This window comes from Sodiomyces alcalophilus (assembly GCF_042370955.1).
Source record: "Sodiomyces alcalophilus JCM 7366 unplaced genomic scaffold ACRALscaffold_6, whole genome shotgun sequence".
Classification (NCBI taxonomy): domain Eukaryota; kingdom Fungi; phylum Ascomycota; class Sordariomycetes; order Glomerellales; family Plectosphaerellaceae; genus Sodiomyces; species Sodiomyces alcalophilus.
Genome location: NW_027263537.1, coordinates 1 through 27,044, shown reverse-complemented (window position 1 = coordinate 27,044; position 27,044 = coordinate 1). Strand labels below are relative to the sequence as shown.

Here is a 27,044-nt window from a genome sequence, read left to right as displayed (position 1 = left end):
ATGACTCTAAAATTGACTTGCATCCATGCTTGGCGGTCATAAAGTGCAACGTATATGGTATCTATAATTTGAAGTATGTACCGAGAACATGCAGAGTCAGCCAGCCGGGTTCACTACCTCTGTATATTACTTCTCTCCCAAGGTCCCGGCCGTCTTGCATCCTTCTTGGCGGTCATACAATCACCTATGCGACGAATAAAGCTGTATTCCGTTTAGAAATGCCAAGCCTACCTGGATGGATTTCCATTTGATGGAGGTGTCACATAGCCGACGAGCCCTCCACATCCAGGCTATCGGTTTAGTGGCCCACTACCTTAGTCCCAGTGTGATAACGCCATTTTCGCCCCAAAGCACTCGAGTCTCAAAGTCTCTTCTCCAACTACAATAATCCGTTCTCATATTAATTACAACACATCGCTATAACCCTGGCTTTCCTTGCTTGGGTAAAGCTGGCGGAAACCATCTACCACTTCTGCTTCATCTGCTTCGCGCAAACACGATCATAATCACACGAGCCTACCACGCCTGTGAATAGGACCCTACCCCTCGGTACATACGCACACTTGACGGAAGACATAATTACCTCCAGACCCATCCCGTCATTAGTTTTCGTGCCACCGCCGCCTTTTCTATCCCCCCTTCACCTCTTTCGTCACCAGGGAGTCTATAGACTTCTTCCTGCCACGAACATTAAGTTCAAGGAAGGGATGCTTTGGTGACGCGGATTCCTCGAATTGCTCGTGCCGCCTTTTTTCCCCCCTCACCGACAAACTCGACTCGGGTCTACAACGTTTACGAGATCATCGCGCGCCGCCCGCCGCATTCAGACTCGATCAACCTGGGCCGTATTTGCCAGCGCGGCCCGACAACGGGAGCACGCAATCGCAAACGCTTGGTGCTCACCTCATCCTTCCCCAACCATACCATCCAAAAGACTTGCCTAGACCGCAGGCCCGTCAGTACCCTGGTCTGCACTATTCCGTCCAGCTCCGCCTTGATTGTCGGAGACGTCTCTTGGCCGCCCTGCTGCCCTGCTTGCCATGACCACGCCCACTAGGTCTCCCATCACCTTATCCGTTTCTTCGAACTTTCCTCTCGATAATCGCACGCTGTTCGCTAGCCACCTCCAGAATGAGGCCTCCTTTCCTTTGGATACACCTCCCTCGTCTTTTCCTACCTCGACTCTCGCGACCGCTGCTATAACCGCCGCGACAGGCACGGAAACAAGCGACGATATGACGACCAACCGCCGCTCACCACAGCCGCCCTCCAAAGATGATCACTGCGACAGAAGGAGGCGGCACAAGGAGGACGATTTTAGACCGGCCGCCAGTCTGGTCCCCAGCTTCTATGGGAAGACGGTCACCCCGTTTTTGCGAGAGCACATTCCGGGGTTATACGCCCCCATAGGCAAGCCAGAGACACAAGCTTCTCGAGGAATCGGGAAAGAGAGGGATTCTAACAGCAAGTACTGTTATCGCCACCGGCCCGATGCCAAATGTCGACGAGCTGCCGACGAGAAGAAGATGGTCAATATACAACGTGTGCGTGTTTTCCACATGTCGGCAACGAACTGCTGCTGACCTTTTCCGCCAGGACCTCGAAAGACTCCCCGCCGCCGACCAGCAGGCCATTAGTCATGTATGGTCGCTCTTCTCAGCCGCTCCCGCGAAGCATCGCGACTTGATGTAAGTTTCCGTTTCCCCTGTAACAGAGAGACACTCGAGGCAGAGGCTGACAACAAGACACCTTTTCTTAGGCTCCAAGGCATTATCACACAGTGTTGTTTTCCCCAACTGTCGACCGCCGCTCGCGAAGTTCAAGAACAGCTTAAGATCGACTTTCTCGCTGCGCTGCCCGTCGAAATATCCTATAAAGTCCTCAGCTATCTGGACACGGTGTCCCTTTGCAAAGCTGCCCAGGTGAGCCGGCGATGGCGCCATTTAGCCGACGCCGACGTCGTGTGGCATCACATGTGCGAGCAACATATCGACCGCAAGTGTACCAAATGCGGCTGGGGTTTGCCCTTGCTGGAGCGGCAGAAGCTACGGGATTGGAGGAGGCAGCAAGAACTCGCTAGGAAACGACTGGACGAACAGCCGCACGAGATGGCGGAGACTCTGTCAGCCAACGGCACCAGGAAGAGAGAGCTCGTCTTGCGCGACGATAGCAGGAAGCGACCTTGTCTCGGCGTCGATGCGCCGGAGTCTGACCAAAAATTCCGGCCGTGGAAAAGCGTTTACCGGGAACGATTCAAGGTGGGCTTCAACTGGAAGTACGGTCGGTGCGCTATCAAGACGTTCAAGGGGCACGATAACGGTGTTACGTGTCTCCAGTTCGATGACCGGGTCCTTATCACGGGCTCGTACGATGCCAAAATCAAGATTTGGGACATTGATACGGGCAAAGAAATTCGGACCTTGACGGGCCATACAATGGGCATCCGAACCCTCAAATTCGTTGACAACAAGCTCTTCAGCGGTAGCCTTGACAACACAGTTAAAGTGTGGAACTGGCAGACGGGGGAGTGCATCAGCACGCTACGGGGACACACCGAGGGCGTTATCTCCGTCGACTTCGACGGCAAGTGGCTTGGTTCGGGCTCCATCGACAAGACGATCAAGGTATTCAATTTCGACAACAAGGAGGCGTTTTGCTTGCGCGGACATGACGATTGGGTCAACCATGTTCGGCTCGACCCGGAGTCGCAGGTCATTTTCTCCGCCTCCGACGACTGCACGATCAAGATGTGGGACTTGGAGAATAAAATCTGCATCAGGACGTTCGAGGGCCACATGGGCCAAGTGCAACAGGTATTGCTCATGCCGGAAGAATTTGAGCCCGACGATGACACCCCCGGCCCGGATAACAGGGGCGACTCGGCTTCTGTCGCGAGTGGGCGCAGCAGCACTCCTTCAGCCCATGCCCATGCACACGCCTCGACACTTGGTTCTTCCTTCCACGATCCCGTGAGCCGCTCCTCGGATGACGATCGGTCGGCGTATGGTCCGACATTCGTCGACGACCCCACACGACCGCTACCTCCACGTTATATTTTCACGGCTGGCTTAGATAACACTATCAAGGTATGTTGGTATTACCTTCTCGGATGCATGTATCATCCATAAGCTGACGAGCCTCTTAGCTATGGTGTACGGCCACGGGCAAGTGTCTGCGTACCATGTTCGGGCATGTTGAAGGTATCTGGGCTCTGGCGGGCGACTCTCTGCGCCTCGTGACAGGCGCAAACGACTCAATGGTCAAGGTTTGGGAGCCGTGCTCTGGAAAGTGCGAGAGGACATTCACGGGCCACACAGGGCCAGTGACCTGTGTCGGTCTCAGCGACAGCCGCATGGCGAGCGGCAGCGAAGATGGCGAGGTGCGCCTTTACAGTTTTGAGGCGGATGATCCGCTGCTCGAGCAAGTCGGTACTCCCTCATAAGGAGACCAAACGATGGGAAAATCACGACTTTTGATACTTATTGGGCGTTTTCGGGGTTCTTCTGGAAAGAGTGGGCGCTGGATGGCGTCCTTTCTCTTTGGGGTTTCTTTCTACCTGAATCTTGACCCAAACACGAGCTATACGGGATCATATTTATCAGCGACCAAAGTAGACGTGTTCGCTTCACAAAGCCGGGGTTTGCGCATCGAGTTGGATTTGTATGAAGTATGTATATACACTACTATTCAGGAGTGTGATGGACGAGACAATAAAAATGAACTTTAACAGTTGGACATGTCGGGGAGTAGGGTGGTGGGCCCTGTCAACTGGGGTACGGTACGCATTTCGTCCATCTCCAACGGGCTGGTGTCGATTCCAGCCGATATCGCCCGACCACCTACCTACGAAGTACCTAGACTTGTATCGTACGGAGTCGATTCACATGTCATTAAAGAGAATGTACGTTGTAACTACGTACTGCCTCCACGTCAACAGGTATTTTCCTTTTACCTCTTTTAGGAAATATGCTAGTCGATATCACGCACGCCTTCGTGATGCCTTCACGCCCAGGATATACATACTGGGGTAGACAAGGATTAGAGACTGACGCCCCGGGCGGTTCAGCTGTTTGGACTGCCCTGCAAGGCGTCAAGTGCTTTATATCAAGGCGAGACCTCGGATCAGGTCGGTTGATCTCTGTACCTAGGCCAGTCCAGTCCGCCACTCGTTAGCGTGCGTGTACCAGGAATCCATAAAGCACTCGTATAGGTAGTTATAAGTACTTCGCGCATGGGACATACATAATCCTACTCCCGCTACAAGAAAGAACACAAACCTGATTCCGTACTAATATTTGTGCTCTGACACCAGGTACTACCTGGCATGTTCGAAGTACTTTACCTCGGTAGAATGTGGCAAATCAGCGGGCCAGAGTCGATATAAACAGATGAGTCCTATCATGGGACATCAAAGCTCGGTTGGTTATCGGTAACTAGAAGTATCCGACAATTCATGCCAGGTACTATACCAGGTACAACGTACAGCGTACCAAGTTGGACGCCACATCCTACCCCGCAACGACGTCACCTGGCTTTCACAAGCCAGGACCGTCACTCCAGATTCCAAACGTCGTAGACAACAAGACCGATGCGAGCACTACGGAATACTGGGTTATTAAATATACTAACGCCTTGGGGAATATGTAGTCATATCTTCCCGGGACCGTCTCCTTTTAACTTTCCATAAACGATTGTCTTGATAAGCCCAGGTACATGTACATATTTTCAACCATGTCGAGAGTCGGTGGAGTTACCAGTCGGCAATTCGATTCGCCTTGATCCAGACCTTTGTTTCCATGCATGCGGCCGACCTTCCGCTACGCCGAGCGCGGGGACCAATAGGGATTATCGCCGGCACGAATCAATCAAAAGAGTTCCCCCATTTAGGACACTTCCCCAGAAACCCGGGAGATATAGGAGCCGAAACCGTTGATAACACTTCAAGATCCGTCCACTCTTATCGGCTTTTGGAATGTTTCTTGTGCCGCGGGTCAAATGGGCATCCACCCCCCCGGCGGAGCTCCTATCACCTGTGACCTGCCCACTAGTCCATGGTCAACCAAGTTCGGAAATCTCGTGTCCTTGACTCATGCTGGAGGGACACCCCTCGTGCCAATATACCTACGTCCCATAGCGTCCTTATAACCGTGGCTTCAAAGCTGGTCAACACCGAGGAACTCGCCTGGTGGGTTGGTATTCTCGCGCGACATGATGTGCTCTTCTTCTCGCTCCTTTACTCCCTCTCGTCTCTATCTAGCCCAGTAAAATTCGTCTTTCTCCCCTCGGAAAATACCTTTACTCTTTCTCATTGTCATCAACCTGTTTCAGACCCGAGAGAATAGAAAGCGTAACCTGCACAGCTGAATCGAGAGTGGGCTTGACGCGCTGAAAGTCTTGACACGTGCACAATGGCCTCCAAAGTGAGAGGGGACGGCAAGACGCCGCCTTCTGCGGCGACGAACCTCATCGGTGCGCACGCCATGCCCAACTCCCGCAAAAAGACCTTACCACTGACCGATCTCTCTTGTAGCTGGTGGCGGCGCCGGCATGATGGAGGCGCTTGCCTGCCACCCCCTCGGTAAGTAGCTGCCGAGTCCTGCGAGAATCTTCCGGCATAAGCGACTGAGAAATGACACGCGCTTCAGACACGATCAAGGTGCGCATGCAGCTATCACGCCGTGCGAGGACGGCATCTGGCCCGAGTCGAGGCTTTATCCGAACGGGCGTGGATATCGTAAAAAAAGAGACGCCGCTCGCTCTGTACAAGGGTCTCGGCGCCGTATTAACAGGCATCGTACCCAAGATGGCCATCCGATTCACCAGCTTTGAGGCATATAAACAGATGCTGGCGGACAAGAGTACAGGTGTCGTCAGCGGAAAAGCTACCTTCTTTGGCAAGTCGCCCCGGCCCGTCCCAGCTCCGCTGCTCCAGTCCAGTCCAGACTCCAGACGAGCGCATCACTGACCGTTAGAATTGGACTGAACAGCTGGACTCGCCGCTGGTGTTACCGAAGCCGTTGCCGTCGTTACCCCCATGGAAGTCATCAAGATCCGTCTGCAGGCGCAACACCACTCCATGGCCGACCCCCTCGACGTCCCCAAGTACCGGAATGCTGGGCACGCGCTCTACACTGTCGTGAAGGAAGAAGGCGTTGGCGCGCTGTATCGCGGTGTCAGCTTGACGGCACTGCGACAGGGCACCAACCAGGCCGTTAACTTCACCGCATACACCTATTTCAAAGAAGCCCTGAAGAGGTGGCAGCCCGAATACGACGGGGGCAACTTGCCAAGCTGGCAGACAACACTGATCGGCCTGGTGAGCGGCGCCATGGGCCCGCTCAGCAACGCGCCCATCGATACTATCAAGACCCGCTTGCAGAGGACGCCTGCAGAGCCAGGAAGCAGTGCGTGGAGCCGCATCGCTAAGATCTCCACCGACATGTTCAGGTACGTTCTGAACGCTTTCCCTAATGAGATGTCCTTGACCGCGCGAGTCACTGACCCGGGACAACAGACAAGAGGGATTCCATGCTTTCTACAAGGGCATCACACCTCGCGTGATGCGGGTAGCACCTGGCCAGGCCGTTACATTTACAGTATACGAGTATATCAGGGAAAAGCTCGAGAAGAGCAACTTTTCTTTCACGGGAGGCAAGTACGAGGAATAGTTATGGAGGCATTGGGCTGAGCTAGCCCAATGGCAAAAGATGCCATCAAGGCGACGACGGCAGAGAAGTAGAAAGCGGCGCTTTCTTTTCAGGATACCATGGTCTAATCGCGTTTTGTCTTTTTAGTTACGAGACGTGAGGCAAGTTTGGAGGAATCGACAAACGAGAAGATACTATGATGGTGATATGTTACCCACCAATAGTAGCCTGGATCGGCACTTGGAAATTCAGGGGGGATTTGGGGGGGTTTATGCATTACTCTTGCATCGTGTCGGCACCGGGAAAACGGGATGGTAAATACCTCTTGGAGTTGTCGTGGAAAGAGAACACTTCTTCTCATGTACCTATATGTAATGCTTTAAACCTAGCGCCTGCATATATCAGCGTACTTAGCTGCCATGAATGCCTCACCGACCGGGTCGCTTCGGCCGTCTAAACCCCTGCCTAACCTCGACCTTGGGATGCAGTTCGGAATGAACCAAGTCTTCAGTGATTTCGCTTGGCTCCTCAACCTCAAACCTCTTGGCCACATCCAACCCTGCAGTGTCGCTAGCGGCGGAAAGTACGGCTCGTTTCATCAGGGGATACAACATGCGGTTCTTGATTGCCTTGTTACCAGGCGTGTGGGGACAGGTGTAGAAGAAGAGCATGGGAGACGCGGTGGCACCGTTATGACTGTGGGAATACCGGAAAAAGGTGAAACGAGGTTCGGTCGGGGAGATTGTCTGGGCCACTTCAAGAATGGATGTCGGGACTGCGGTAGACGGGACGAGCTCGACGACTTCGGTCTCAGGATTGATCTTCTATAATGACACGTTAGCATCCAAGGCCCTGGCACACTAGCAAGCTGATGGGAAGGTTGGTGCTAACATACAAGCATAGTCAACACCCGGCCCCCTTCTTGCGCAGCTTCCTTCATCGCCGCAATGACATCCTCTGCGAGAGGCATAGAGAGGCTCTTGCTTAAATGGATCTCGCGGACACCAGTGCCGGAACCGGCCTCTTGTTCGGCCCTCTTCACTGCTCCTAGGCTTTTTTCTTCCTCGGTGAGCGGAGCATCGAGATCGTTGTGGGCGTCGTGCTTGTCGAAGCCAGATGGACTGAGTTCCTCTGAGGCCGTAGCAAAAATGGTCTCGCGGAAGTGCTCGGTGCCGAGCTCGCGAGTAAGTGTCAGGCGGGTAGATGCAAATAGCATCTTCTGGCGTACTTTTGCGGCATCGGGTACGTAGGTGACGGCAATAAGGTGCGGTGCCGTGTCGTAGCGACGGAGGATGATGTATAGGGCTTCATTCGGCGTAAGGTGCTGCGCGAGGGAGGACAGGCTGTCGGAGAAGGAGGCAGAAGGCGAGGCTCGCGGAAGAACCTTGAGAGGTTGCAGAGTCTCCGATTCAATGGTCGCAAGGAGGCCAAAATGTGTGTCGGAAGATAGAAGGCTATTGAATTGGGAGTGTAGTTCATCGGACGCTGGAGTTAGGGATCAGTACCCGTTAGGCGACGAGGGCGGAGACAGGTGGTCTTACCTGAAATTCCGGATTGCATTTTGAGCGGGCGGTATCAACCAACAAGCTGCAAGGTCGAAGAATGTTGGGGCGGGCCCTAAATCGAGGGTCAGGTACGTATAGGATTGACCGACTCGTCGTCTTGGTGGACTTGAAGTTGTTATCAGGAGACGAGTATTAGGAGCAGGAGAAGGTAGGGTACTAGTTCCGCGGTTACAGGTTTGGCGGCTCCAGGAACTGTTGTCATAATGGCGGGGTACCCGCGCGGCAATACAGGACATGGTCCGTGCATAGGTCTCGGCGTGGAACAGCCTCATGCCAGTACGTTGTATGATAATGGTCGTGTATCTTTATATGTATATAATTTCTTTTTCTTTTTTTAAGATGTTCCTTTCTTATGACCTTCTTACTCCATTTTAGGCAGAGCAGTAATTAGGGGAAAAATCTACTAGAATAGCATCGCGATTTGCAGCCGTTCTGGTAGCCGTGCAGCTTATACCCAAAGACTTTCAGTATCTTTGGCTTCAATGTTGCGAAGTTCTTTATAAGGCCCCGTTCGACAATTTAATCCTGTTGTCAAGATTTCAACAAGAATTTTGTGCAAGTGACCTCGTAGCCAAGGCGCTAAAACGGCGCCGGTCTTTTTCCACGATATACCGTTTTATGCCTTGAATGACTTTGTATATATCTGTGATGCGGGGCATAGACTGGTGGATGCAAAAGCATCCATTTTGGCTGCCTTTTTCCTGTGTAGGATATCGTGGCGACTACTACGTACATCAAAATAAAGTCTACAAGTTCTATTCCATCAAAGCTATTATAGAGGGTCTCAGAAAAATACCTACCCTACCGGAATAATAGGTTTTAATATCATAATCAGGACTATGATATCGTGTATATAACGTATACGTACGTTATAGAGTCAGCCTCGCCGTCGCCCACTATAAGGCTAATATTTTAGTGGATCCGATCTTGTTAAAAAACAGCTTATTCGTATCTTTTTGCGCGAACAAGAATTACTATATAAAAAGCAGATTGTTAATAAGAAATCTGAACAACTTGAGCCCCCTGCTAGCGTGGTACTTCCATTACAGGGGGTGACAGGGGTATGTCAGGAAAATGTGGAAATGTGCAATTTATGCTGTATTATGCAGGAAAAGTGCATTCCTTAGTCATTGGATTAGCACTTTTATGCATCTTATTGAAATCTTGACAACAGGATTAAATTGTCGAACGGGGCCTTTAACGGCTTACGGAGTGCCTGTCCACGACTATAGAGACCTAGGAGCTGGGAGTGATGTTTTTTTTTTAAAAATATATTCAAATTCAGATATCCATATCATGGGCTGGCAAGGTAGGCAGGAGACTTGGGCAAAGCACCTTCGATATTCCTTATCATACTTAGTTGTCGACCATATTATTCGTTACCCGTTCAGGTTCACTTAATTAAATACTACGGTCTTATTGTTATTCAGAAATACGCGCCCTTCAGCCGTCCATTTAACAGCCGCCGCGAGAACTTGGCTCTCAATGTTAGACCCTTCCTCAACAAGCTGCTTAGAGTTCATGCTATGGTCAACACGACCGACGCGCTGCTCGATGATAGGACCCTCGTCAAGATCCGCCGTGACGAAGTGGGCGGTGGCGCCGATGATCTTGACACCGCGATCATAGGCTTGATGATAGGGTTTCGCGCCCTTGAAGGAGGGCAGGAAACTATGGTGGATGTTGATGATGCGGCCGGACATAGCCTCACATAAACGTGGCGAGAGGACCTGCATATACCGAGCTAGGACGACCAGGCCAATGTCATGCTGCTTGATGAGATCCAGGACTTGCTGTTCCTGCTCGGCCTTGGTCTCCTTAGTAATTGGGAGGTGGCGAAACTCGATGCCGTAATTTGAAGCGAGTTGCTGGAAGTCCGGATGGTTGGAGACGATGAGAGGCACTTCAATGTTGAGTTGACCGGTCTTTACGCGGAAGAGCAGGTCGTTCAGGCAATGGCCGATCTTCGAGACCATGATAAGAACACGTAGCTTCTGATCGATCGGACGAATGTTGTAGTCCATCTGGAGCTTCGCCCCAAGTTCAGCGAACGGCGCATTCAGGTGATCGATCGACCCTGTCTCGGTTGGCCCAAAGTGGACACGCATGAAGAAACGTTCGGAGACTGGGTCAGAGAATTGCTGTAGGTCGAGGATGTTGATGTTCTGCGCCGCGAAGACACCGGTCACGGCGTGGACAATGCCCGGCTTGTCCGGGCATGATAGTGTAAGTATATGAGCATTGGCCATCTTGAAACAGCACCAATATGACAGTGTCAACCGTGTTCCAAGTGTGTGTGGTGAGGTGAAAATTCTGACTCGGAGAACCATGGCTGGCTATCACGGGTGGGGCCCTAGGGCCACCGTCTGTCCAATAGCTTATTGTTAGGTAACGCGGGGTTAACAGTATGCTAGATGCCTAATTAGGCAAGAACCCTGAGTTTCGTGACGCAGGGAAGATCTTCCTTGATAGTTATTGGACTTGACTTTGAAGAAAGGATAACAAGACTGAATAAACATAAGTTCCAACTTCATTCTGATGCCTTATAACAGTAAAGAGATTCGACCATATAAAGTATCTCAAGAATGGCGAACATCGAAAAGGCGGGGGTTCGACTGTATACTTGGACAACGGCTGTACTACTACAACCTGTACTTCTAAGTTCTCTGGCTATAGTGATTAGTTATATTACTGCTTAAGATCGCCGTTCAGATCTCTTCCATGATCCGCTTTATTGCGTGTGGCGTAGTTAGACCCGAGGGTTGGATTAGTGATTATTAACGACTCCATATTAAATATCAGTTTATAATATTCAGTACTATCTTCCTTAAAACGTGGAACCTCTTAATGATATTAGGGTAGGTTTAACGTTCTCGACCCCTCTCTTCTCCCGTCTAGTATATGCCTGTCTCTTTGAAAATCGCAATTACCACTCCCTCCGGCATGTAATGTTGCCTCATTTCTTGAAACAACGACGCAGGCTAATCACTAACAAACATCACTACCACGTCTTACTAACCAGTTACCTTCCATGCCTTTAACTACTAATCCTCTCCGGCTTCCTCCAGACATCTGCCATTATGCCATCCCGTCTCTCCGCATTATCTAGTCTCTTTATTCAAGCTACTTCGTATTCCGTTACTCTTGATCTTGAGTCTTCCGACTTCTACGCTAATTAACCGAAGAGTAGTACGATGGAGAAGGCAATGCCGACTTGGCCAACTTCATATTAACTAACAATAGTATATGCCACAAGAAGTCGCCAATGTAGGTGCCGCCTTTTCTATCTCCGGAAGGACGAAACGTCAATGCATAGATAATAGAGCCATTAAGAAAATAGGCGCTGCTCAGTCCCCACCCAACCCGAAGTAAAACTACGACAAGGAATGCACTGCGCTCTGTATACTGAAACTTCACCATTGGCTATGGTATTGCTTGTTCGCCTCGTTGTCCATTAACTCCACGACGTCGGAATCTCCGGCCCGGGGCATGATTGAGACAGAATGCGTGACGCTCTTTTTGATCCCGTTGTTCGGGAATGGAGACTTGGAATTGCCGTAGGCCTTGATATTCGACTCGTTAGTGCGGCTGGTGCTGTCGAAGCCCTGGGGGAAGCACCGGCGGAGGAAGGCGAGGAGGGAGGGCATGCAGCAGCATATGACAGAGACGTTGCATTCGACGACGCTGTATGTAGCTACCATGACATTGTTGTCTGAATATGCCGTCACCAGTTACCTTGTGTGGCTTCTGTGTGCCTTTCAGGATGTTGGACTTACATGTTGGATTCAAGGATGTAGAGTACGTGAGCAGACCTTCGAAGCGGATAATACTCATAACCGTGATGCTGTTCTCCGCGTTACGGTGTTAGCGGCTTCGTAGCCCACCAACGTTGGGACATTTGGACACCACCTACATAATGCCCACGCTGAACATAAGGATCAGATAGATCTTCTTCCTCGTCCCGAGCTGTAGTCGGAGGAGCTGTGGAATCGGCAATGCTAGGATCCACAGATCAGTGGCAATGTTGATGGCCTGGCCGTCAGGTTAGCAGCGTAAGCTAACGTACGTCTCGTTAATTAGGCTTAGGAGTGGTTCTTACCGAAACAGCCCACCAAAAGGCATTATTATCGTAGCATACGCTCTTACCCACCCCTGACCATGCTGTCCAGGCATCCTCAACCGGAATACAAGCAAGAATAGCTGTAATGAAGGTCGAAAGCATGAATAATAAGCAGTGGATTATGCTACCCAGGCAAATCATTTGGAATTTTCGACTGGGAAATACTCGGAGGAAAAAGAATAGTATAGCCATTTTAGTAAGGTTAATTGCTGGGACATAGCTTACTTGGGTCACCCAAGTATACTAGAATCGACAGATGTACATTGTTAGTCCACCCGCATGTCTGCTTAACCTGCGTCCTGCTAGTTGAATATGTTTGGGCATTTCCTTACTTTGACGACATTTGTGATTTGCTCTGGGGTTAAGGTCCAGATATCCTTTCCCATTCCATGTGCCATCACTGATATACTCTTCAGCACGGAGTTTCATAACTCCCACCAGAACGGAAAGTTTCTATGCGGGTTAGACGTACTAAAGAATTCGAATACGTTCATGGGCATGGAAGACGCCTGTGACAGGGGGAAAAAAGTCAGTGTTAAATTCCAGAAGATGCGGCGTATTTTTCAATGCGATGCGCGTTCTCTTACCCACGCCAGAAAGGCACATGTATCGGCCCATCCATATTCCTTCTGTACTGAACAGTCCCACATCCTGATAACGATGAATACCAAAGCGATGGAGCCGGATACGGCCGTTGCAATAGGGGCCACGAGACCCCTGTCCCGAACCGGCTCATTGCAAAGCGTCGCTGTCGCGTTTCTAGCAGCTAAAATCGCGAGTGACTGGTGTTAGCGACGCTCCTAAGGAGGACACACAGTCACACACTCCGGCAAAGGTTGCACGAGTATATGTCACTCACCCAGTCCCTCAACAACTGTACACTTTCTAAGAGAACAAGACTCAATGTTGGCCATCAGCGTTTTGTCAGTACATATACAGTCGAAATCGGCCGGAGGGCATAAGGACTCGTCGAGATGCGTGACTAGACAATCGCTCTGTGACCAAAGATTATATGTTAGTTAGTTTTGTTTTCCGCCCCTCCTCGTAGTATTGGGTCGGCTCTATAATAGGAAGGGGTGACGTACTGCGCACTGCGGCATACATATTCTGGGCCCGAGAGAGAATGACCAGTCCGCCGAGACCGAGTACCGCCGACGCCGACGCCCTCATAGTGTTCGGTGACAGGGTGGTCTTTTTTAAACCAAGAATCGTAGGACTAAGAACCTAAGAGTATGGAGAATAAGAAAGCGTTAAGACGGGTATCTTGTTTGATTCTTAGGAATTGGGGAGCCTTTTAATGAATCTCTCTGGCAGTAAAGCCGTCGCGGACTCGAGTGTCTGACTATGACCGTTGTTCGTCTACGTTGTATATTGTGATCTGCTACTATGAATAATCCTGCATGTGGTCGAAGGCCAGGAAGAAACCTAGGATAACAGGGCCACGAGTATGAGTTGTGTGTTGGGCCGCGGGCGGGGCTTGATAGTTCTGCCCCTGGATGCAGCAGGGATACCCACTACATGTGCCAACTGCATTTACGTTGTAAGCACTGCCAATAAAAAACAGACCCACAAGGATAATAGAGCCTTCGTGTCATTTATTAGCAACCAATCTCAAAGTTGCGTTGGGTTTGATTTGAGCACTGCTATCTTTCGACTCGGGTGTCTTTGCGTTCGGATAGCTGCCCCGGGCCGCGAGCCCCACACTTTCGAAATAGCCCGAGACACTTTCGTGAGGCGTTTCTCTTGTTTAAGAAGTGATTAGCAGGCTGGGGGGACGAACTTGGCATATCATACCTATCACGAAACACCGACGCTGCATCGTCCCCTTGACACTTCAATGTCCAACGTATACGTAGATATCCTATGCCAAGAGCCTAAAGTCCGGGGCGGCAAACTCCAGCGGATCACCTGTTTCCGCGTCAAGGCACGCGCACCAGCCCATTCCCTCCGTGACTAGAGGCGGTAAAGACGGGCTTATATTGGCTCAAGAGCCCAATAATGGAGAAAGAGCTTTGCAGCCAATAATACGATAGCAAGTTCTAACCTCAGGGGCGAGGCGGGGAAAGTACGAAGGAATATCAATTTGTACTGCCAGGGATTCATAGAAAAGACACCAGGTCCCAGGCAGTAAGCACCAGACGTCACCCGTCTCTTCTTATAGTCTACCAGCGGCTACATGTATCTTTTCGTTTACGAAGAAGAAGCAGGACGACTACTTTTTGCGAATATGTTACAAGATTTTCGCTACTTATGCCTCGCCCTCCTCGGGGCTATTATCCTCGGCCGCCTAATCACAGCTCTGTTAGGAGGACGGAGATCTTCGACCCCGCTTCCACCGGGTCCGAAACCCCTCCCACTAATCGGGAACATACACCAGCTTCCTAAGAGTCTGCAATGGCTTCACCTGTACTACATGAGCAAACAGTACGGCCCCGTGATGCACCTGAGCATGGCAGGGAAGCCGCTTATTGTCCTCTCGAATCACCAGTCAGCGCATGACTTACTCAACAAGCGGGGTGCTCGGTACTCGGACCGGCCGCGCATGATTATGGCCGGCGAGATGGTCACCAAGGGGATGCATACGTTGATCCGACCCTATGATGAACAGTACAAGTTGCACCAGCGCATGGAGGCGCCACTTTTGACTCTAAAGTCAGCGAGATCGTACCGCCCCCTCCAGGACATCGAGTCAAGGCAGCTCCTCTTCGACGTACTCTCCGAGTACGACCAGTTCGGGGAGAGGGGAGTAGACTTCCATCACCACCATCAGCGCGCCATGGCCAGCTTTATCTACTGTGTCAATTACGGCTACCGCCTTAAGACAGGATATGAACAAAGCCTCCTTGATGGCCAACATGTACAGGCTGAGTTTGCACGCACGGGACAGGTTGGTGCCTACCTTGTTGATTCATTCCCCTGGCTGAACTATTTACCTCGGTTCCTCGCCCCCTGGAAGAAGGAGGCAGATGACTTGTATGAGCTTGAATGCCAGCTCCACGTCGGAAATCTGGACAGGGGTCTAAGAAGCTCTGGTTGGAACTTTAGCAAGCATATGAAAGACTCGAACGAGGCAAAGGACATGTCTCAGGTTGAGCTTGCTTTCGACCTCGGTATTCTCGCCGACGCTGGGTTAGATACCTCCACCGTTGCATTGGACTGGTTCATCGTTGCCTGGATCACGAGCGGGTCACGTTGGGCAACCAAAGCACAGAAGCTTCTTGATGAGGTAGTCGGAAAGGACAGGTTGCCGACGTTTGAGGATCGCCCGAAATTGGCCTACATCGATGCCATCGGTATGTGCTGCGTTTTTCCTTTACTGCTCCCCCGAGTTTCCGGGGTTGCCACCCTGTTTTCTCTTTCAATCATTCTATTACATTATCATATCATGTATATTGTCCAAGGTGTGACGTGTTCTAACGGTTTATTAAATAGTAAACGAAACCTTACGCTGGCGCCCGGTCGTCGTGGGCGGCGTACCGCATTTCACCAAGACGGAAGACACATACAATGGATACCGTATCCCGGCGAACTCCACCGTGATCGCTAATGCATATGCTATTACACGCGACGAGTCTGTCTTCGGAGAAGACGTGCACTCTTTCTTCCCAGACCGGTGGATAGCAGAGCACGTCCCCGAGGGCAAGCCCCATGTTATCGACGCTGTCGGAATCAACACTACAGTTCTGAAGGACCTACCGCAAACCGGGTTCGGGTTTGGCCGCCGTATTTGTACGGGCCGTGCCATCGCTCGCAACCAGCTATTCATCCAGATGGCACGTATGCTCTGGGCTTTCGACGTCGAGGCCGGTGTTGTCGATGAGATCACGGGAAGGAGGCACCAGGTGAGCGATATGGACTGCACTGAGGGATTTGTCACACTGCCCAAGCCTTTTCGCGCTGTGCTGCGTCCGCGTGGACAGTGGGTGCGTGATGTAATTCTAAAGTCGGGCACCACGCACGGGTTAGACCACACTCAGATGCTTAACCAGGCTAAAGTAAACCGGATATAAAGTGTCTGGTCTTACTAGGGAAGTATATAAAGACTACTACCTAGCACGTATATAATAAGAGCCTTTGACACTAATCCCTCTCTAAAAGGTGGATTTGCGAAAGTAAAGGTAGTGGGCGTATAGAGCATTTCTAGGTGAATACTCCCAGCCACCTTTCCAGGCTTTCCCTAGGCAGAAATTGATTATAACATGGCTTGTATCTAAAATGTACTGTTAGTACTTCCGATATGTCTATTATAGCTTCTATCAGTAAGTGCCACTAAGTGGTCTTAAGATATCTACTTTACAGTTAACTAATAATCGCATCCAAAGATAAACAATGATATACAATGTCAAATGATCCTGAACGGCCTGACTGTGGCGGGTGTTACCGGCTATAAACGTAGGACTCTAGTCACCGCCTCTTGTGGCTGGGGACACGATAAATATCCCCCCTCCCGCTGCCCCTTAGTGAGTTGAACCTATGTGTCCTTCTATTAACCTCGTCGCTATGGATACGTCGAATACACCAGTCATAGATGTCCATTTGCTTCCGGACATTTCAAAGCCGGTAATGGACTTTTATGAAACCTCTTTCTTTCGCCCGGCGAGTAGCACTTCCCCCACTCCTCAACTACCGTCCCCAGCCCTGGTCCGCAAGGAAAGTCAAACCCAAGGTCTGGAGACAGTCAGGTTCGAGTCCCTGAATCTCGTTGTGAAGTTTGGTGACCCGTCCAGGGTCAGACTAGAAGAAGCACAAGCAATACAAGCAATCGGACGACTGTTCCCGGCCAAGGAGGTGCCTGTCCCCGAGCTATTCGGATGGAGAGTTGACGAAGGCGAAAATTTCATCTATATGAGTTTGATTAAGGGCCCAACACTGTGGGAAAGATGGCCATTGCTTACCCAAGAGGAAAAGAAATCCATCTCTAGCCAACTAAGCCAGATTGTGGCCTCTCTTAGGCAGATCCAGCAGCCTGTTTCCCCCCCATTCATTGGTATGTCTCTCTTAGGCAGCTGGCTTTCGCACATCCGCTCACTTAATAGTAGGCTCTATCAGCAACGGGCCAGTTCAGGACATCTACTTCCGCTGCGGTTATAGGGCGGGGCCGTTCCATAGCGTCTCAGCTTTCAATGACTGGGTACAGCTAGCTGCGCTTCCAGCACTGCCTATTTCCGAGAGACCGGCCGATCCATATAGACCCCTCCTCCCCGACACATGCAGCGTTTATTTCAGTCACGGCGATCTTCACCTCCTAAACATTATTATCTCCGATACTCCGGGCTGTCGCAGGATCGTTGGGATTATAGATTGGGAGCAGGCGGGCTGGTATCCAGAATACTGGGAGTACTGCAAGTTAACTCTTACTGTACCCTGTAATCACGAATGGCGCGAGGGTGGATGGGCTGACTCAATCGTGGCGCCTTATGAGGAAGAATGGATCGCTATCTCGGAGTACTGGATGTGGCGATGCCCATAATATCTAGGTTCGAGTTATTCCGACTGTACCACTTGGTTATTGGTTCTTTGCCCTTGAGTGGTGCTCAGCATGCTCCAAGAGAACATTGAAGACAAGGCGGGGTCCAGCTGCTACCCCTGCCACGTCTCACTTATCTCGGCCCGTTGACTGGCGAGTTCGAACGGACCAAGACTTAAATGGTGCGTGGCACGGGTAGTGGGCAAGACAGATTTCTGTTCTGGGTGATGGGACAGGGAGACAGGGAGCACCGCCTGCACTTCACCACTGTCCGCCCAGGAAATTGTATAGCCTCCTGCAACCTTCTGCAGACTACGGGGTTTCTGTAAGCAGTGAGTTCTACGTCATAAAGGATGAATTTGCTGCACATGTGCATTGGGCCATGCGACTTCTTGTTGCTGTGCTGCCTATGCGCACATGTAGCGGCTAGATAATTCGGCCGTGCTTACTTTCCATCCAATAAGAGGATTAGTATAAATGGATCTGCTTCCTGACTTTGAACCCTCCATGTGCATTTCGTGTCCGACAATTAACTCCACGAATATAAAGACGTCCCTGTAACTGTTCAGCCTGCCAAACGAATTACTCGAGGGGATAACCGGGCATCTAGACACGGACAAGGATATCGATGCCTTCCTTAAAACAAGCCGCCCGCTCCATCGTTTCCTCATCGCGCATCTGTATCGTCACAACCGGCAAATTGCAATGGTCCGATAACTCGGCGTTGCTCTGGGCGGCGAGCAATGGGAGGGAGGAGACGGTCAGGCGGGCAATTGACTCGGGAGCCAATGTTCACGACGACCCGAGGGTGCTGTTGTGGAGGCAGTAACGAACGATCGAGCGGCCGTCGCTATACTGCTTGCCACGGAAGGAGCCGACGTCGGATGGATGGACGAGGATGGATGGACGCTGTTGTGTCGCGCGGCGGGCAGGGGTTCTATCGATGTGGCCACGGCCCTTCTCGAATATGGCGCAGACGCCTTAGCCCCGAACACAGACGGATGGACGGCTCTAAACATGGCAGCGGTTAACGGGAATGTCGAAATGGCGAGGCTGCTTATAGAACGAGGAGCCCGCGTCGTGACCGATAATGACGAGAAGCCTCTACACTCCGCAGCTCGCAGCGGGTGTTACAAGCTGGCAAAGCTCCTTCTCCAGAACGGAGCTAGGGCCACAGACGAAGACAAAGAGGGATGGACGCCAGTACACACTGCTGCGATACTCGGGCACGCCGAGGTACTTGAGCTGCTTCTCGACTATGGTGGCGATGTGTCTGCGCTGACAGCGTCTGGTTGGACACCGCTCCTTCTGGCCGTGGAAAAGGAAAAGGTTGCTGTGGTCGGGATACTCCTCGAGAGAGGTGCCTATATAACGGATACTGGCGATGGGTGGACTCCGGTACGACTAGCCGTGGAAAAGGGCCGTGCCAGGTCGCTCAGAGTGCTCCTCGAGCATGGCGCCGATGCCGAACAAGAGGACCCGGACGGATCGAAGCCAATAGTCAGGGCTACGGAGCTTGGACGCATCGACGTGGTCAAGGTACTCCTCAAGCACGGCGCCGATACTACGATTGTGGACTTAAACGGATGGACACTGGCACACACTGCGGCGCACGAGGGCCATGCCGAACTTGTCCGACTATACCTCCACGCCGACTTTGATATGACTCTGTGCTTCCAAAGATAACAATGGCCGGACGGTACTCTTCCACGCAGCCATGCGGGGACATGTTGAAGTTGTGCAGGCACTTCTCGACCACGATGCTCGCGACGACAGCGAGATCAGCGACGACGATGACTTAGGGTGGATCTTTGGACCTCCTCCTAACTTAGCCGCAAACACCCCGGATTTTTTAGGGGCACTTCCTATCTTCGCGGCGGCGATTAACGGCCACAAATGCGTGGTTAAACGTCTGTTTCTGGCAGACAGATCTTGCACGCAGCATAAAGATTGTTTCGGCCGTGACTTACTCTGGTGGGCACACAAGAGTGGAAAGAGTGACCTTGTCGATGATCTGTTTTAAACGGCTCGAAAGTACCGCTTAGAAATCCCGAAAAGCGACCTAACCCTTGAGCAAGACCCGACCGAGTTCGATCCAGATATATGTTGGTGCGACGTCTGCACCAGGACTCGTGGTATAGCGTTATACTCATGCATTGCCTGCGATGATGGTCACTTCTTGATCTGCGAAGAGTGCTACGGGGCTGGTGTTCGGTGTCGAGAGAAATCTCATAGTTGGGAACCGTATTACTGTCAATGCTCTTGGGACTAGCCAGTAGCCAAGTCTTATCGCACGTTAAATAGGCACACACTCGATTATAGTTAAACTGACTTCGAGCACTTGTTTCACGTCGTATAATCAGACATGGCGAGAATGTAAATCCAGACTTGACGGATCTATGTTGAATGTGCATAGTGTCGGTCAATCACAATAGAATCTGAACCCATTACTCTTCTTCATCATCCGGCGGCAAAGCGGAGATCCAACGCATTGTCCTAAAAGATTTAGTCTCGGGGTCGGTAAACCAAGAGGGCGGCGTGGTGACACCATCGGGGCCAACTTCCCAAATGCCATCCTCCACGAGCCCGCTCCAAGCCCACAGCATCTCCGCAAGACTAAACATACGATAAGGGCCCCATGGTCGGGTGCCATAATGCTTGAAGGCGTCATCCACGCCTTCGGGAGTGAGTAGCCACACGTCGTCGCCGTCCGTGCCAATCGACCTGTAATTGACGTACAGTCCCGCTCGCCGGAGGACCGTCTTCTTCGCGCTCCCCCAATCCTTGTCAAACTGACGATTTCCTGGCGCGGGCTCCGGCACCGGGCGTCCAACTGCCGGGAGGATAAGCGACGCGCACTCATCTCCCGCGTCGACGTCGAGGCCCGCCAGTCTCGGGCTGGTCGGGGGCTCGGCAGCGTACAGTTCAACGATCGACTGTGGGGTAAATGATGTGATGCCGGGGGCAACAAAAGTGAAAGACGGCCGCTTCGCCTTGGTCAGGAATGCGCACGCGAAAGAGCTCACTCTGAGGTCGTGGACAATCTCAGAAGGGAGAGGAGGTTCCTCCCGTAGTGAGCTGTCCTCGGTATGTGGGAGGCGGTTCTGGATCGCCTCGAGGAGACTGTCCCAGCCGGCAATGGCCAGCTCGAGGTCGCTCGCCACCCAGCTCTTTTTCGAGAGGGCCTCCCATTCGCGGCCGTCAGAACGGCCCCAGAAGTACTTCCCCTGATCCCACTTTAGCAGCTGCTCCCTGAGGATGACCTCGAGAGGAACCCAAAGGTCTTGGGAAGGGAACCTCAGCTCGGTGCGATGCCAACAGGCCCGGTTTGTGTCGAGATCAAAGTACACCCCACAATCTCCATGGCAGGGCGTGATAGTCGCGTCGGGGTATAGCAGAATAACGTTTAGGCCGTCTTCGTTTTCGATAATATACTCGTTATCGAATAGGTACGGATCCGGCTGGAGCATCTCTGGCGTAAGAGGGAATTCATCGGGCAATGCCGTTGGGTGACTTTCGATCAAAGACAAGAAGTGGTGTACAGGTGAGCCCTCGGGCACTTGGGTCGCGTGGGGCCATATCGGCGCAGCTTCTGTCATACGCTCGATTAAGTCACGCATCACCCTTCGCGACGCACCCTGCTGCTGTGTACTGCTGGCTGCGGCTTCGATTGCTCTGGCGAGGAGCTGGTTGTGGAGGCCTGCGCATCGAACGGGATCAAATGGGACGTCCGGGGCGTCGAAGGACATTTTAATGGTTGATAGTCTAAGTAATGGGTTGAAAGTGCGTGGAAGTGATAAGAAAAAAAGGGTGGGGAGGAGGGCAGGATATAGGAAGGTCGGGATCTTAAAGGCCAGTTAGGAACCGTTATGCCCAGTTAAAAGGTGTATATACCAAGCCTTGGCTCTACTCTGTAAAAGATGGCCCAGTTTCACCGTCGAATGAAATTGAATTCCCCTCCTATACTATTACTAGGTATACACTTTTCATCGCTTAGCTTATTAGGATGTTATTCCCTATATCTATGGATTATAACTACACTTACTATGGCAAGCCACCTGTGGGTGGCGTAAGCCATAGTACTAGCCTCCTTACGCCACCTTATCTTAGATAGCTTGAATCCACCACGTTTGCACGTAGACAAGCCATCATTTATCATACCTACTCTTAGAGACTCAGATCCCCAGTTATCTATTCATCCAAAACAGCAGATTACTCGCCACCTTATGCATTATCAGTACACTTACGGCCAATATCAAGATTACTACAAAGGTTAAGAATATTACGTACAGAACTCAGGACTATCGCCGCAGTACCTAAAGTTGCTGCAGCAGGAACCGAACTAAGTCCCCTCGCAAACCTTGTGTAAGAGGCATTAAAAGGTCTTGTCAATTCGTGTCATCAGGTTCTGGGCTTCCTACTAGTGCTTAGTACGAGCTTATCGCGTAAGCTATAGAGGCCTCTCGTAAAGAGGGTCTAGAGGCTTACGTGCTAACCACTAGGTGGCTTTGTGTTTAGAAAAGGCTTATTATATATTTAGAATATAAGAGCTAGCTTAGAGTATATAAAGGGGGTAGTAGCCTTTATAGTAAGGCTACCTTATTTACGAAGGTCCTTTAGTTCCTCTAAGAGGAGATTATATAACTAATACCTTCCTATTAGGTAGTACCCAGAGGTCTATAAGTAAGGACCTCTATATTAAGTGGGCGATCGCGAAGAGTGAAGAGATAATCAGGATAAAGGCACTTAGTGGTCAGGACGTGATTATACTTAAGTTAAAAGGTAGGGGGTGCCGAAGAGTTAAATTAATCGCTGGCCTCCTTATCCTAAGGGCGGCTATCTATCCTTTTTTATATATATACTAGCCAGCTCTAGTCTAGCATAAGAGTCTATTCTGCCCGATTAAAGCCTATTATATCCGATCGATCCTTATCCGCTAGCCCGTGGCGATAACTCGACTTATGCCTTGGTGCCGACCACGTTATAGCTAATATCGAGTTAGGTCCCGGACCGGATACTCCGTAATCGTCTATAATCCGCCCCGGTCTAGAACCTTATCGTGACTCGTTACTATCCGGTACTTAGGTACCGGAGGTCCGGTACCTAATAGGGTGCCCTATCTTTATAGTTTCTATCCCGGAAACCTTAATACTAATTTAATATTCCTATATTTTCCCCCGACCCGATATATCTCTATATCCTCTCTACCCCTAATCCGCCTAATAACTCTATTATAACCCTAGCCTAATATACTCGTTATATTCCTCCCTTATCCTCTAGTATCCGATGGATTGTAGTAGAATCCGTTGCTTTTATAAGGGGTGTATAGGCTATAATCGTACGGCATGGGGTAGACTTCGTTGAAATCTTTCCGAGTAGAAGTCGTTGACATTCTCGTGTCAAAACCAAATAAAAAGTATATTATTCGAATCGCTGAATTAAGATATTATATATAGTCAAAAATAAGGTTTGTACGAGCTACCCTTAATATATTATTCGTATTTCTACTCTAGGCAGTATATACGACTTTGTCTTTAATGGTTATGTCTATAGCGTCGTGCTATTAGCTAGAAATCTTATACCGGACTATATATATTTAGATATACCTGTTCTCCGTACGAGTATTATATATATCGGTCTAGGTTCCCTATATTTATTTTATTTCATTAATAGACATCTCGAACTTTATATATTATTAAGACTGGATATCGTATAAAGGTTCTTATATCGATGGTATAGTGTTATTAGCTAGAAATCTTATACTACACTATATACATTTAGATATACCTGCTCTCCGTACAAGCATTATATACATCGGTCTAGGTTCCCTATATTTATTTCATTTTATTAACAGACATCTCTAACTTTATATATTATTAAGACTAGATATTATACGAAGGTTCTAGATATTTATTTTATTTATTTATAATTAGGTCTTAGTTTTATTACCTAAAGATAGTTACTTATATAGGATACCACGAGAAAGTGCCTAATATTATCCTGTATTAGTCTAGACTTCTAGACTAATACCTCTATATATTATCACTTAATAATATACTTTATAGGTCTATCTACTCGTATAAAATCAAAGTCCAGCTTTTCTAAATAAAAAAAAAATAAAAAAGAAAAAAAAAATAACTTACTTTTTTTTGTGTTTTTGTTTTTTTATATTTTTTTTATTTTTTTTATTTTTTTTTGTTTTTTTAGTTATTTTTTAGTTTAGAGGGTAATAGGGTTAAGGGCTATACCCTTATCCTTATTAATATTAATAGGATTATCTATATTATTACCTAGAGCAGGCAGGCCTTTAGTATTCCCACCTCTTCGTATATTATTAGTGGTATCCAGTATATTATACTTAGCAGCGCCGTCCGGCTATTTATAATTACCGTAGTAGCCACTAAAGTGACCCGGTAAACAAAAGCAGACCGGAAAGGGATAGGTATACCCTATAACGTCCCTGCTTATCTTATATCGGTAAGGTGTGTAGGGCTCTTATACGCTAGCACCACGACTCTAGATAAGCCAGGTATTAACGTATAAGTCCCTTATACTTATAATCTACCTAACCTGGTAGCGTCTAGTAATAAAGATTATAGGACGGCTAGGCAGTATAAGCACCGCACGCTAAAGGTTATTATAGATAAACCTTACTAACTATTAACCTTATACGTTAACCTAAGTTAGGCGAGGCTCGCTATAGACGCCACGAATCAGTCTAAGGTTATTAGGGCGCTCCTCCTCGGCACTACCGCCCGGGTTCTATAGAACCATCTCTATATTATTATTAATATTACTATTCCTAAGGAAAAAAAGAAAGTTAGCAAAGTCAGTATCGTACGGTAAGCATTTAATTTAGGGGAGGAAAACGTACGCTATAGCTGCTATTACTATTAGTGGTTATAGTGGTGGTGGTGGTTATTATAGTAGTTATTAGTATAGAAAAGGAAGAAAAGGAAGAAGAGTAATAGAGTAAGAGGAAAAAAGAAAAGGCGAAATATTTTCGATAACTTATTATATATTTAGGAAAGAGCTAATAGAATATAATAGATCTATTTAGGGAAGGAAGGAATACGGAAGGCGCGTATTATAAAGATATATAAAAATAAATAATATATCTATAGAAGGATATAATATTTATATACGGAATAACTAGAATATTATAGAGTTATTAAAGAATAAATAAGATAAGATGTCTATAGAAGGATATAATATTTATATACGGAATGACTAGAATATTATAGAGTTATTAAAGAATAAATAAGATAAGATGTCTATAGAAGGATATAATGTTTATATACGGAATAACTAGAATATTATAGAGTTATTAAAGAATAAATAAGATAATATATCCATAGAAGGATATAATGTTTATATACGGAATAACTAGAATATTATAGAGTTATTAAAGAATAAATAAGATACTATGTCCATAGAAGGATATAATGTTTATATATATACGGAATAACTAGAATATTATAGAGTTATTAAAGAATAAATAAGATGCTATGTCTATAGAAGGATATAATGTTTATATATATACGGAATAACTAGAATATTATAGAGTTATTAAGGAATAAATAAGATAATATATTTATAGAAGGATATAATATTCACGTACGGAATAACTAGACTATTATAGAGTTATTAAAGAATAAATAAGATAATATATCTATAAAAGGATATAATATTCACGTATAGAATAACTAGAACGTAGTAAAGTTAGTAAAAAATAAATAAGATATTTCGTAACGTATTAACTAATACTATATAAACTATTTACTTTACTCCTCTTTATCCTTTAAAAATTCCTCTAGTAAATAACAAGTAAAAAAAAATAACACGTATAGCCCGTTTATCTCTATAGTACCCTACCGGACTTATACTTTTAGTAAGTCTTATCGCGTAACTATATCACTTACCTATACTCCCTAATCCCGTACGAGTTCCTTAGCCTTACTTAAAGTATTATCGCCGAATCTAAACGTAAAGGAGATAGCGATTACCCACTCTATCACGCCTTCGTATAAGCATATCCTTATCTGCACTATTTTGAATAAGCCACTATCTAAGTCCACTGCTATCTAGCGTGGATATATACTCTCTGGTACCTAGTAAATAAAGCAACCCGTATAGTCGTACGGCTTACTAAGATCCCGAATCTCTTATATTAGCCTTATCCTCTCTTAGCGGATCTAATTTCGTACGGTGTCTGTTAACTCCGTATACTGCTAGCTAAGAGGGCGATATATGTCTTACACCTTTAAGCTAAGGCAGACCGGGTAACCTTAGTAAAAGCGGATAAAATATTCTCGAAGTTAGGTAGTGTCTTTGCTTATCGTACGGCTTCGAGTAAGCTACCGTTATTAGGCTTAGTGTAACTGCCTTTAATATTATATAATAGTTATATAGTCGACTATAGGGCGTAATAGCTATTATATTATTTATAGCGTTAAAAAGTCCGATAAGGTTCTATACGAGGTGACTAAGCTATTATTATAAAGGTTATAGCGCTCCTCGCCTTCCTCGTATAAAACACGGTCTATCCGGCTATCTATTACACGATCCAGGACTATCCGTCGGCAGGTTACTAAATCTTATACGAAGTCTAGGATATCTTTATTATCAGGACTTACCCAGCCAACCTCTTATATCTTCTAGAGCTTTATTGTTTTTATAAACATAATTATTAATATAGCAGGCTTAGAATCCCGGCCTACGCGCCCACTCTCTTATATAAAGTCTCGTAAAGAATAAGGCAGGCCGAGATAAATAACGTGTTATACGTCTAGGATATCTATCCCGGCGCTAAGTGCGTTTATAGCTATAATAACCCCGCTATCGCGGATCCAGTCTTATACGATAACGGACTTCGCGGTATTCGAGTTAGTAACCTTATTATAATAAAGACTATATCGGAGAAGGGATACTAGCTCTTCGGCGCGCCGAATCGTTATATAGTATATAATAAGTCTGGTATAACGTTATTAAGTTACGAGTTTCCGTACGGTATTAGTCTTTTCCTTAGGGTTAGCTTAGGGTTAGCTTAGCTTAGGGTTTAGCTTAGGGTTAGGGTTAGCTTAGCTTAGCTTAGGGTTAGCTTAGGGTTAGGGTTAGGGTTAGGGTTAGGGTTAGGGTTAGGGTTAGGGTTAGGGTTAGGGTTAGGGTTAGGGTTAGGGTTAGGGTTAGGGTTAGGGTTAGGGTTAGGGTTAGGGTTAGGGTTAGGGTTAGGGTTAGGGTTAGGG

At 48.4% G+C, this 27,044-nt stretch overlaps 11 protein-coding genes across 12 annotated transcripts; 7 read left to right on the top strand and 4 right to left on the bottom strand.

The window, feature by feature from the left end:
* Positions 1 to 1,235: 1,235 nt before the first annotated feature.
* ACRALDRAFT_1031749 (uncharacterized protein) lies at positions 1,236 to 3,442 on the top strand (the record flags this gene model as incomplete). The annotated part of the gene is made up of 4 exons (XM_071014909.1): positions 1,236 to 1,544; positions 1,597 to 1,688; positions 1,760 to 3,086; positions 3,146 to 3,442. 4 exons carry the CDS (start codon positions 1,236 to 1,238, stop codon positions 3,440 to 3,442), a joined length of 2,025 nt encoding a protein of 674 aa, XP_070872882.1.
* A 1,966-nt stretch (positions 3,443 to 5,408) lies between these two features.
* On the top strand, positions 5,409 to 6,668 carry ACRALDRAFT_2108418 (uncharacterized protein; the record flags this gene model as incomplete). Its single annotated transcript, XM_071023372.1, has 5 exons — positions 5,409 to 5,469; positions 5,531 to 5,578; positions 5,646 to 5,936; positions 5,988 to 6,447; positions 6,515 to 6,668. 5 exons carry the CDS (start codon positions 5,409 to 5,411, stop codon positions 6,666 to 6,668), a joined length of 1,014 nt encoding a protein of 337 aa, XP_070872881.1.
* Positions 6,669 to 7,075: 407 nt separating this feature from the next.
* On the bottom strand, positions 7,076 to 8,207 carry ACRALDRAFT_2043000 (uncharacterized protein; the record flags this gene model as incomplete). The annotated part of the gene is made up of 3 exons (XM_071021306.1): positions 7,076 to 7,471; positions 7,543 to 8,132; positions 8,189 to 8,207. The coding sequence occupies 3 exons, from the start codon at positions 8,205 to 8,207 to the stop codon at positions 7,076 to 7,078; spliced, it is 1,005 nt and encodes a 334-aa protein (XP_070872880.1).
* A 487-nt stretch (positions 8,208 to 8,694) lies between these two features.
* On the top strand, positions 8,695 to 9,465 carry ACRALDRAFT_2020769 (uncharacterized protein; the record flags this gene model as incomplete). The annotated part of the gene is made up of 5 exons (XM_071020034.1): positions 8,695 to 8,704; positions 8,749 to 8,771; positions 8,874 to 8,915; positions 9,243 to 9,326; positions 9,445 to 9,465. 5 exons carry the CDS (start codon positions 8,695 to 8,697, stop codon positions 9,463 to 9,465), a joined length of 180 nt encoding a protein of 59 aa, XP_070872879.1.
* Positions 9,466 to 9,478: 13 nt separating this feature from the next.
* ACRALDRAFT_1075831 (uncharacterized protein) lies at positions 9,479 to 10,525 on the bottom strand. The gene has a single exon (XM_071018433.1). It carries the CDS (start codon positions 10,459 to 10,461, stop codon positions 9,610 to 9,612), a length of 852 nt encoding a protein of 283 aa, XP_070872878.1. The 5' UTR covers positions 10,462 to 10,525; the 3' UTR covers positions 9,479 to 9,609.
* Positions 10,526 to 10,797: 272 nt separating this feature from the next.
* ACRALDRAFT_2020767 (uncharacterized protein) lies at positions 10,798 to 11,483 on the top strand (the record flags this gene model as incomplete). The annotated part of the gene is made up of 5 exons (XM_071020033.1): positions 10,798 to 10,863; positions 10,925 to 10,952; positions 11,111 to 11,220; positions 11,281 to 11,320; positions 11,416 to 11,483. 5 exons carry the CDS (start codon positions 10,798 to 10,800, stop codon positions 11,481 to 11,483), a joined length of 312 nt encoding a protein of 103 aa, XP_070872877.1.
* A 142-nt stretch (positions 11,484 to 11,625) lies between these two features.
* ACRALDRAFT_2109384 (uncharacterized protein) lies at positions 11,626 to 13,321 on the bottom strand (the record flags this gene model as incomplete). The annotated part of the gene is made up of 7 exons (XM_071023419.1): positions 11,626 to 11,924; positions 11,989 to 12,056; positions 12,126 to 12,244; positions 12,312 to 12,575; positions 12,665 to 12,740; positions 12,924 to 13,098; positions 13,192 to 13,321. Coding segments are annotated over 7 exons (1,131 nt in total), but the record flags the coding sequence as incomplete, so codon positions are not given.
* Positions 13,322 to 14,508: 1,187 nt separating this feature from the next.
* ACRALDRAFT_1081130 (uncharacterized protein) lies at positions 14,509 to 17,802 on the top strand (the record flags this gene model as incomplete). 2 transcript variants are annotated; one of them, XM_071019106.1, is made up of 6 exons in its annotated part: positions 14,509 to 15,625; positions 15,765 to 16,255; positions 16,583 to 16,591; positions 16,655 to 16,792; positions 16,890 to 17,319; positions 17,372 to 17,802. In XM_071019106.1, 6 exons carry the CDS (start codon positions 14,509 to 14,511, stop codon positions 17,800 to 17,802), a joined length of 2,616 nt encoding a protein of 871 aa, XP_070872874.1. The 2 variants fall into 2 exon arrangements, with proteins under 2 accessions (XP_070872874.1, XP_070872875.1); XM_071019107.1 differs by lacking the exons at positions 16,583 to 16,591; positions 16,655 to 16,792; positions 16,890 to 17,319; positions 17,372 to 17,802 and having other exon boundaries at positions 14,560 to 15,625; positions 15,765 to 16,393.
* A 798-nt stretch (positions 17,803 to 18,600) lies between these two features.
* Positions 18,601 to 19,485, top strand: ACRALDRAFT_2108675 (uncharacterized protein; the record flags this gene model as incomplete). Its single annotated transcript, XM_071023378.1, has 1 exon — positions 18,601 to 19,485. A coding segment is annotated over one exon (885 nt), but the record flags the coding sequence as incomplete, so codon positions are not given.
* Positions 19,486 to 20,246: 761 nt separating this feature from the next.
* ACRALDRAFT_1069805 (uncharacterized protein) lies at positions 20,247 to 21,548 on the bottom strand (the record flags this gene model as incomplete). The annotated part of the gene is made up of 1 exon (XM_071017703.1): positions 20,247 to 21,548. The coding sequence occupies one exon, from the start codon at positions 21,546 to 21,548 to the stop codon at positions 20,247 to 20,249; it is 1,302 nt and encodes a 433-aa protein (XP_070872872.1).
* A 297-nt stretch (positions 21,549 to 21,845) lies between these two features.
* ACRALDRAFT_209342 (uncharacterized protein) lies at positions 21,846 to 22,145 on the top strand (the record flags this gene model as incomplete). The annotated part of the gene is made up of 3 exons (XM_071022627.1): positions 21,846 to 21,863; positions 21,940 to 22,071; positions 22,113 to 22,145. The coding sequence occupies 3 exons, from the start codon at positions 21,846 to 21,848 to the stop codon at positions 22,143 to 22,145; spliced, it is 183 nt and encodes a 60-aa protein (XP_070872871.1).
* Between the last annotated feature and the right edge of the window lie 4,899 nt (positions 22,146 to 27,044).

Excerpts from the sequence above, each read along its gene's own strand:
- ACRALDRAFT_1075831 (XM_071018433.1), bottom strand. The coding sequence starts at position 10,461 with ATGGCCAATGCTCATATACTTACACTATCATGCCCGGACAAGCCGGGC.